The sequence below is a fragment of the Mus pahari genome, unplaced genomic scaffold (assembly GCF_900095145.1).
Source record: "Mus pahari unplaced genomic scaffold, PAHARI_EIJ_v1.1 scaffold_6645_1, whole genome shotgun sequence".
NCBI classification, from domain to species: Eukaryota; Metazoa; Chordata; class Mammalia; order Rodentia; family Muridae; genus Mus; species Mus pahari.
In genome coordinates this window covers 67,359-78,226 of record NW_018392517.1, presented here as the reverse complement: position 1 = coordinate 78,226, position 10,868 = coordinate 67,359, and the positions used below count along the sequence as shown (strand labels likewise).

Genomic DNA, 10,868 nt, shown 5'->3' with positions numbered 1-10,868 from the left:
TCTGGCTGTCCTGGAACTCACTTGGTAGACCAGGCTAGCCTCGAACTCAGAAATCCACCTGCCTCTGCCTCCCGAGTGCTGGGATTAAAGGCCTGTGCCACCAGGCCCGGCTCAGAGAAACTTCTTTATTCAGTGAGGCAGAGTCCATGCAGTGTGGCAGAATTGGCCAAAATGCTTTGGAGCAGTGTTTATGTGCTGAGTCCTATAGGAGACATCTATATCAACTTCTTCCTTTCCATACCACCAGCAAGACTCAGGGAACAGTAGGAAAGAGGAAATAGAAAAAATGTAAGCACCAGAGAAGGGGGAAGGCTCTGTGAAATTCTGCCTTCTGGACAAGGTTAAATTTTGTAATGATTAGTTCTTATTAGAAATCATTATCAGGTGACAGCTGCTGAAAAAATGAGATTCAAGTTTTTATTGAGGGTGTGGCAACTGGTTGTTGTCCACAGGTGCATGCCCTACAACCATGCACCTATGGAAAGTTAATTGGGAAAACATGCGTTATAATGGCACAAGTTAGAGATCTGAGTAGGAGTAGGGGCAGATATGTTCATATATTATTTGATGCTTATGCGATACTAAAGAAAAAGTGATATTATTAATACCTTAATCAGTAAACAGATTTCTACCAGAATATAGATAAAGCAAAAACTTGAGATTCACACAACACATCTTTAAGTGGAATGTATAATCATACATATGTATATAAACATGCATTATATTTATAAATAACTGACAATAATATAAGCTAACAACAATAAAAAATGTTAAGTGAATATCTGTTATACTCAGACTCATTGTATCTGTCATGATCATTCCCTCACTTTACACCATCTTAAGTTGTTGTCGTACTAGTGCCCTTCCCATGTTAGAATGCACAATCCTTAGATGTATGCAATACTAAGGCACTTTGGGTCAGCCCCTCGACTATACATGTTCCTTTTGTAACACTTGATCAGGAACTGCCTTTTATAACTTGTTCTTACTCCTGAGCTCACATAGAAAATGAGAAAAACCATGAGAAATGGAGAAAAGCCTTTGTAGACTATGCTCTAAATCCCCAAGGGAGGGCTAGAGTCTGAAGGGTTCAGAAACTCACAGTTTAGATGGGCCATTGTCAATCCATGCCCATTCCTTTTTTTTCTTATCATATGACCATCCAATCCAGTAACTCTCTGGAAAAATCTGGAGTTGAAGGAATTTCTATAAAGGAAACAAAATAGCTTATGATGAAATTTCTGTCTTTTGGATGAGAGAACAGGCAGGAAAAGTTCTCAGCATCCCTCTCTGCTCCTCCTACGACTCAGTCCCACCATATGCATTTTCTAAATTGACTTTCTATTTATATCAAATTTATGTCAGTTCAATAAGCTATTTAAAATAAAATCTTCAAGTGTCCTCAGTTCATGATTTGATTTGTGATTGTGTTTCTTATATCAAGTCTCAGAATTTAACCAAGGGTGCCTTTGAACTCACAATATTACTACTTAAGGCTGGAATTTTTTATATTTATTATTTTTTGATCAATTATTTTATTGATTCCTTCTATTGCATCTACTATGCTTGAGGTAAGCAGAGAATTCTCAACAGAGAAATCTCTAATGGCCAAGAAGTTCATTAATAAATGTTCAAGGCTCTTAGCCACTAGGGAAAAGCCAATCTAAACAAAACTGAGATCATGTCTTACCCCAATAGGAATGGCTAAGTTTAAAAAGTCAAGTGATAGCACATGCTGACAAGGATGTGGAGAAGGGGAACTCTACTCCTCTGCTGGTGGGGAAGAACTCTTGTACAACCATTGTAGAAATCAATTTGGTGTTTTCTCAGGATACTGATAATAGTTTTACCTCAAGAACCAGTTATACCCCTCCAGGGCATATGCTCAAAAGATGTTCCACCATCCCACAAAGAATCATTGCAGCTCTATTCATAATATCAAGAAATTGAAAATATCTTAGATGTCCCTTCACTGATGAATAGATAAAGAAAATGTGCTACATCTATGCAATGGAGTACTGTTCAGCTATGAAAAAAAATGCTTCATGAAATTTGCAGGCATATCAATGGAACTTGAGAATATCACTCTAAATGAGCCAACTAAAGCCCAAATGACATTCATGGTATGTCTCTACTTATCAGTTGTTATTATCCATAAAATGCAGGTGTCCATGATACTCTCCACAAACCCCAGTGGTTGGATAAAGGCACAAGCAAGAATGCTTGAATCCCAGTTGGAAGCAGGAATGTAATAATCATAGAAGGTAGATGGAGGGAGGGAACTGAGTGAAAAATTAGATCAAGGGATTAGTTAGGGTTCAGAATCTCTTGTGCATAGTGGAGGATGAATGGCCTGATGGGCAGGAGAATGAATGGAAATATGCAACTGGTGAGGGGTTGGCTTTGTACATGTCTCAGAAGAGATGGATACCAGTGATAGGGAAATTACACAAGAATCAATAGGGGTATTCTTAGCTCTATCTCTATGCAACCTGGGGAGGCTGCCTCCTGTGGCCAATAAAGAATCCTGGAGGAGTGACAGGGGACACCAACATAACCACAAAATTGTGTCCTTATACTTATCCTCTCTACAAGAAACACAGGGATTGCGGTTGGAGCAAAGTCTAAGGGAATAACCAACTAATAACCAACATAACTTGAGTCACATTACATGGAGAATCATCAATCCCTGACCCAACAAATGAAACACAGTTATGCTTGCAAACAGGAATCTAGCATCACTGTCCTCTGTGAGGCTTGGTCCAAAATCAGAATCATACATACACAAACACCCATAGCCAAACAGTGGATCGAGCTTGAGGACTCTTATGCAAGAACAAGTTGAAGGATTGTGGGCTCTGAAGGAGATAGGATATCCATAGTAAAACTAAGAGAATCAATTAACCAAGACCCTCAGGGGTCTCAGAGATGGAACCACAAAGAAAGAACATACACTGGGTTGGACTTCAGCATCCCTGCATATGTGCAGCTTGGTCACCAATGTAAGTTCTGAACAATTGGAGTAGGCACTATTCCAAAGGCTGTTGCCTTCATATGGGTTAAGTTCTTGTAACTGGGCTGCCATGTCTAGCCTCAATGGGAGCATATTCACCTAAACTTATGGAAATGTGTTGTGCCAGGTTGTGGGGGATACCTAGGTGGGTCCCATCCAATCAGAGTAGAAGGGTGGTTAGGGATAGATTATGGAAGGAGTGAACAAGGGAGGGGCAGTGAACATGATGTAAAATGAATAAATAAACTACTACTGCTGCTATAACTACTATTACTAAGGCTGCTGCTGCTGCTGCTAATAACAATAATAATAATCATAAATTTTAAAATTTGGTTATGCTTACTGTATCAATAGGAAAATTACACTATTATTTGACATTAAATATCCTTTTAGATTGTTATTTAAAAATCTATTAAATTGATGTATAAATATTATACCATGTAATAAATAACAAAGTTTTCACGGTCATCCTGCAATTGTTTCTTTAGAAAAGTACTCTTCATATTTGAAAAGATTTCAAAAGTAGTAATTTAAAGAGAAAATGCCAGAATCTTGGAAACTTTGTTTTCTTTTAAATAGTCATTTTGTAAGATGGATACTTATTTTACAGGTCATAAGAATACTAAGCAGTAAATATTCTGGACAGTTTCAGTGGAAATCACTATGGAGCTAACTGGTCAACAGTCTATTTCCACATTTCTCATATCATCCCATTTTGCAGACAGGACCAGAGCACAACTACTTTCCTGGTTGTCATCTGATTACTCATCTCAGGCAGCCTCACTTCCAGGTTCCAAAGAACAAATCCTAAAATCCTGACTGTCAGTTACAGGATATGCTATACCAAAGGATTACCCTTCATCTGGGAAAGACATGCTTTCTGAAGGATTCTTTGTACACTCCTGAGAAAGGGAGGAGACTGAAAGACACAAGTGTCTTTGTATTAATGAGTCTCCACTTAACAGACTTGTGTCCCACAGCTTTGTTCACATTACAGGAAAATCATATAGAAATGAAAAAAAAAAATCCTGAATTCTGTACCTCATCATTCAGGTTTAGAGACAGAGTCTAAGAAAATAAGTGCCAAGTAAGCCTCTACAGTACCAGTTCATCTTCATCATCTATCTTCAGAAGAGGTAAGTTGTAATTCTGGCATTCCTGCTTACATTCACTCCATGTATTTTTGTTCATGATGAAATAATAACATTTAATACCATAGCAGAACCAGTACGTAACACCTCTGTCTACAACAAGAAGGTAAATGGTTAAACTTAATATTTTCTGATATTATGTTATCAGCAGAATATATTTATTAAGACTGTGCTTTAAAAAAGGTAAAATCTCATAGGTCTCATAAAGTATAATTCTATAGTGCGCAAACACCCCTGCACACCCATGATCTATGCAACATTTTTAATACCACTAGAGATCTCAAAATATTTCCTGTGTCAATCATTAGAGAAGATGAAGCACATACACAAAAAAGAATACTGTTTATCCTTTAAAGGAAAATGAATCAGCTTGGCAGGATGACTTATGCCTGTGACATGAGAACTCCAAAGAGAAAGACAGGAAGATCACTAACACTTTGAGGCCTTCCAAGGCTAAACAATGACTTTCATGTCAGTCTTCTCTACATTGTGTGTTCCAAGTCATTCTGGGCTACAGAATGACATCATGTCTTACAACAAACCTGAAAGCAAGATGCTGACCTATGTGCCAAACATCACTGACTGTGAGGATGACTTGCAAAGTGAAACACTCTGGGCATAGGGCCACATAATATGTTTCCATGCAGATCGGGATTTTTAAAAAGCCCAGTTCTGTGAAGCATAGGCTCATGAGATACCAGAGGCCACAGGCCAACAATGAGCACTTGCTAGTCAGAGGCAGTTAAACTGATGAGAGAATTCTAGATATGCAGTAATGCATTGTGCCCACACTCATCCACACACTTCTATGCACTTAGCATTGTGCCAAGGTCTGTGTTAAATTCTTTTACCTTAAGAGAAATAAGAGACAAATGAGAGAGATTTTGGTATTGAAAGTCTATTCTCCTGATTATGTTGATTCCTTCATTGTTGTGCCCAAATGCCCAAGTGTTTAAAGTTGAATACCTTAAGATGTGTGCAGTTTGTTTTGCAAGATCCTCTCAATATTAATGTTTTGTTTAGCGAGTTGCTGGGAATGCCCATGCTCTATTAAATAAGTTTATTTCCAACCTTCTGTGAAGAGGCATCAATGTGTAGCTCTGACTGGCCTTGAATTTTTTGGAATTTTGGGTTTTTTTTTTATTACTGAAAGTTTTAATCCTCCTCCCTCAACCTCATGATTACAGGGATTATATCATTATGCTTTCCTATACAAGTAATTAAGTTATTTTAAAGTAATGGTACAATAGTTTTTCTATGAGTCTGGAATATTTCGAAGATTGTTTTGGAGCTTTTTTTTTCTGTCACAAATTTTATTACATAACAGTTTTAAATATATTAATCCTGACATAATGAGAATCATCATATCCTACTGTCACAGAGTGGTGAGATTATATGCAAGAGCTCTTTGTTACAAATCTTGAAAAAAATAGTTAATGATAATTGATAAACTGTGTCAGTAAAAATGACCAGTCACTCGCAAGGGTAAGAAAGGTTACTTGTGACTCTTGATCATTCCATTTTTCCAGTCTCATTCACTCTGTCACTTGGAGAGTTACAACATTTAAACAACATGGTTAACCTCCCTTGTCTGATCCATGTAGGGTCCCTTTTTACAAACAGTCCAGTTCTCTCAACACCTGTCAAATGGGAAACACACATACACAAACACAAAATTCTTCTTATAATTTCATCCATGTAAATGCTCTAAGTACATTTTAGTATAAAAAATTCGTAAATACACTCAATAAAAATTTCCATGTTCTGTCAGCAACAAAGTTGTAGAATCAGATTTTCTGCTGGACTGAAACAATCAAAATTATCAAAGGTACTGATTTGTAATTCCCTCCCTAGGTGGTGGTAGGAATGCCACACAGAACTTGGCTTCTAGGAACTCTAATATTCTCCTAATCCAAACATGGATTTCTCAGTTTTCATGTCTCTACATGAAGTAAGGTACCTGCAAATGATTAACCCAAAGATCACAAGCATCATAAGCTACTGGATGTACTTCAAAGCCTCGAGGGAAGAAATCATAGATAATAATGCAATTCTGTACTCATGGTATTCCTCTGCTACATACCTGTGTGCTGTGAGGTAACTAAAACAGTCTTGGTTTCACTGTACCATCTTTTCTGTTCTCTACTGAGGGATTCCAGAAGTTCCTCGCCTGGACTACAATCTATAGACTTTTTTATCAACATTTCTTCCTTTAGGTTGATGTCACTTTGCATGATGCTGCAGTTATGGTGGTGGTATACAGTTTCATGGAGTTCTTGCAATTGTTGACTATACTGAAAAACTAAATTAGTCACAGATATAAAATCAAAATGCTTATAAGAAATACATATTGAAATTTAACGATAGAGAAAATGCTTCATGTGGACAGCTAAGACATAGCATTACTTTTATTGGTATTTTAATATTTATAAATTAGCACTTCAATTAACTCATTATAGAAACAGACACTTCAATTTTTCTCTAAATTAAGCTTACTGTAAAATATATAATACAGCTGAATAAAATTATTGTGGAAGTAACTTCCATTCACTTTAATTTAAAACATAAAATTTTCAGTGAATACTTAACACACTATGAAAATGTGAACCAAAAATTATGTTAAGAAATGGCACAATTCTTCTTGGAGTATATGGAGTATAATATATCCACATACATAGCTATGTTTTAGCAAAGCCTGAAAGTGATTCCCTCTGTTAATATAGAGAAATCCAATCAAGATTAACCTTAATATCTTTGTCCAGATTAAAACTTTTTACTTAAGTATGACCTCAGTATACACTGAAAAAATTATAAAAGGAAGGTCATTGATTCTTTGCACAGGTGTTTTTCAAAAAATGTTTACATTAGATTCACGATCACCTGAGCTCAGAAAGTAGACTATCACCCAGTCCTCAGAAGGAACATGACCAGGGGAACTCTCAACAGCCCCAGAACCAACAGTATGAAAGAGAACAGAACACTCTACTTTGTTGGTAAAAATTATTATAACCTCAGATATTTTGACTCATCCCCTGATTATAAGCAGAAACATGGACAGTGTTTACAATTGCACAGTTCACGTCTAAAGCTATTCTTTAGGCATAAGGAAAAATAAGATGTCTCTAAATTACTCACTCTTCATTGCCAACACAGCAACAGTTACAAGAAGAAGGAAACAGAGGATTCCAAGAGCTCTCACAGTGAGCTGCCAGCGTACTGAACACACTTAAAAAAAAAAAAAAAAAAAGCAAGAAAATCATCAACAAAAAAAGATCACATCTCAGTACTAATTATAACTTTTTGTAGCATGGAAACAAGGGGAAATTTTGCACAAGTGAATGATACAAACAGACTGAAATTATGCTCTCAATATTTTTTATTTCTACCTAAAATTCACCCACTGTAGAAATCCTATGTGTGTGAATTTCCTCAAAATTTTGAGCTTATTTCACCCTTGGCCTTGTATTGTGAATTCCCCTGACTCAGCCTAGAATGAGCTAGATAACAGGCAAGTGCCCCCACCCAGTTCTACAAAAAGAAAATTAAATTCTATAGAAGGCACTGAAGGCATAGATACAATCTAAGTACAAGATGCCAAACTGGAGCATGCAGTCCACCAAGAAATTTACTATCTCTTTCTCCCTTTATGTTTGATTTTGCTCTCTGTAATACTAAATATTTGGGTTATCTAAGGCATTTTTGAATCTGAAACTCATGACTTTTGTTACCACTACTTTGAAGAAGAAAAAGATCTCAGCTTGGGGCACACATGGTGCAGTGTAAAACGAGTAAAAAAAAAAAAAAAAAAAAAAAAAAGAAAGAAAAAAGATTAAAAAGTGAGATTTCTGCTTTTCCCTAAAAATCAAATTATTCTCCAACATTTTCAGGAACTATCACTGGATTTTTCTCATTTCCATCCCCACTATCCTGTAATCTCCTCTTTTTTCATCTGAAACTATTTTCATTAGGAGTAGTAGGATATTTCTTGTTCTGATAGACAACTGTTGTTACCTGTTGCATTAGATGCTGGGGATATTTTAAATAGTTCCTCTGAGAGGGAAAAAATGTAAAAGGTTTGTTTCATTAGGATTTTTTTTCTCTAGAGCATTTGGTGTACTTTCAAACTCTAGTTTGTCTGTTAGATTTAAATTTTTCAAAATTCTTCTTGATAAGTATAAATAATAAGAAAACCTCCTAATGGTTTTTCATTTCTTCTGGATTCTCAAGAAAACTTTTTCTTATGTATTTCCATTATGCTTCTCTGCCCATTTGATTTCTTTCATAGCTAGCCACAACTAAAATGTAGAAGTGGGGCTATAAATTTTTCTTTCAGTTTTAAAATTTAAAACTTGACTTTCTTTGTTTTTTAACTTATTTTATTAGATATTTTCTTCATTTACATTTCAAATGCTATCCCGAATGTCCCCTATAGCCTCCCCCCACTTTAGATTTGAACAATTTTTTTACATGATTACCATCCAACTAATACACTTCTTCCCTGCCATCCTTGTGCATAACCAATCCCTGATGAGATGGATCATTATAGTTTAACCTAAAAGCTAAGAATATTTCTAATTTTTAAAAGTTTAAAATGCTTTTAAAAAACACATGTGATATTAGATATTTTAAACACTTACTTCTGTAGCCAGCTTCTCTGGGCCCTTGAGTCTCCTCATGCCTCACTAGTTTCTGCAACCCTGAAGACTTATGAATTCTCACAGTTGAGTAAGTGACCTTTGGCTCACTCATCGTGGGAGTACGTGAAGTAGGTTCCGTGGTAAAATGGGGCTTTGAGTGAATTCTAAGAAAAATGTTAAAGTGTTCACCTATAGGAAGATAACTGAATTTGATGATACAGAGGGAGGAAAAAGGGTAGAGTCTGACTAACTCACTTAATAATCCAAAAACCCTGACGTGGACTGATTCCCAATTTCCATTACAGGTGAGAACTCATTGTAGATTTCTGCTAAAGTAGTTTATATTTCTAATCATAACAGCAATTATTGCTAATAAATAGGAAAAGAATTAAATATTTACTATGTCATTCTACCATTGATACAGACTATTTGTTAAAATATTCAGCACATAGAAATATTAGGTAAAATTGGTACCACTAAAAAATCATTGAAATACATTTAAACAATCAATTCAAAAAACAAAGAGTTGAAATTTTAGGAACAAATAAAAATGTTGTTTTAGAATTATACATTTTGATAATACATAAATATTAATTTTTCAGTAATTTTATTTATATATGACTCTTAGAATTTCCCCCCAAAATTTTTGAAGGTTAATATTGCAGGTGATCCAAGGCACATAAATATCTATTGGCTTGAAGCCCCAATCAGCTGAGGTGTCCAACCTCTCCACCCAGCCATATTCTATACATTCTTATCCATGGTTGGACCTGGTAAGTGAATTCAACTTAAGATAAGTTCCTAATGAGTGGGATAAACCAGACCCAAAAAGAAAAATGTGGTATATTATATCTCATCTGAGACTCCTGGCTCAAATTCGTCACAAGTGTTTTGTAACTTTTAGTAACTGCAGCAAAAAGAAATGTCATAAGGGGCAACTGACAGCTAAGGTGTGGGAGCAACAGAGAGAAGTATAGAGGATACAATGTGAACTTTTAATCTCACATCATTCCATGTACATGATCATGTCACATATAATAAATACGCACATGATGTTGCAAGAGGAGGCTATATGAAAATAAATTTTGCTTCTATGCAGTACACATTAGCTAATGCTCACAGATACCATCTGATAGTAGACATCAAAATATTTGTAAATAGTAAATATTTATAACTGACATTACCTTTATATTAATAACTGAGCTGAGAGCAAGCAGATAATAAATACAAGTTGCACATGTGACAGCATTCTTTTCTAGTTTTTTAATTTATGAAGTTTTCTGAATTGATACACAATTTGCTTTGATAAACAATGAATCCTTCCATTACAGAATTCTTTTTCAAAATTGTTATTATTATTGGTCTTCGGCTGGGTGAACTGAGGTGCACAGGTCCAGAAGACAATTTTATTAAGTGAGTTCTCCCACTCCACCTTCATGTGAAGTCCAGGGATCAAACTAGGTGGTCAGTCAGCCTTGTGTAGCAAGTACATTTACACACTGACCCGTTTTACCTGGATCCTATTATTACATCTTTCAGAAGGATAATATATAAATATTTGATGGAGTTATAGAGTAAAGAACTTCAGAAATCTCTCTACCTTAATTTCTTAGCACACAAGTCACAGTATACTCCTAAGAAAATAATTATTGCAGAATAACAGTTGTCATATAGTACCAGAGTTAACCTGATCTAACACAACTAACGAGGCTTCCCCATTGATCCAGCTCTCACATGACACTAACTGAAAATCTCTTGAGTATATTTGAGAATTTGGGAGGGAAAAAAAGGCAGCTACTTTTACCTGTGTCTCTGCTGAAGAGATTCTGGTGGAGGGAAAAGTTGGGTGAAAAGCTGGCGTTTTGTGGTCTATATCCCCTATGAGTTTCAAAAATGAAAGACAGAACTAAATTTGCACCAAGTGATACTCAACCTCATGATTTTCTGTCCTTCATCTTCATCAAAGAAAAATAGAAAATTGCTTATTGCAATCTGAAACAACATATAGTGTCAGATGGGCAAGACAAATGTGAATAATTTATATTTGAAGACAGAGAAGATGGACAC

At 35.7% G+C, this 10,868-nt stretch overlaps 1 protein-coding gene across 2 annotated transcripts in view; it reads right to left on the bottom strand.

Moving 5' to 3' along the window:
• The window catches only part of LOC110315069 (killer cell lectin-like receptor 5), an 11,685-nt gene extending 2,772 nt beyond the window's left edge, over window positions 1-8,913 (bottom strand). The window contains exons 1-5 of one of the 2 annotated variants that reach the window (XM_021189226.1): window positions 8,802-8,913; window positions 7,300-7,389; window positions 6,248-6,466; window positions 4,118-4,257; window positions 1,103-1,206 (exon numbers count right to left, since the gene is read on the bottom strand). In XM_021189226.1, the coding sequence (XP_021044885.1) occupies window positions 1,103-1,206; window positions 4,118-4,257; window positions 6,248-6,466; window positions 7,300-7,389; window positions 8,802-8,913 (665 nt within the window). Of the gene's footprint in view, window positions 1-1,102; window positions 1,207-4,117; window positions 4,258-6,243; window positions 6,467-7,299; window positions 7,390-8,801 lie in introns of both variants that reach the window. The other variant, XM_021189227.1, reaches the window with a different exon arrangement.
• Between the last annotated feature and the right edge of the window lie 1,955 nt (window positions 8,914-10,868).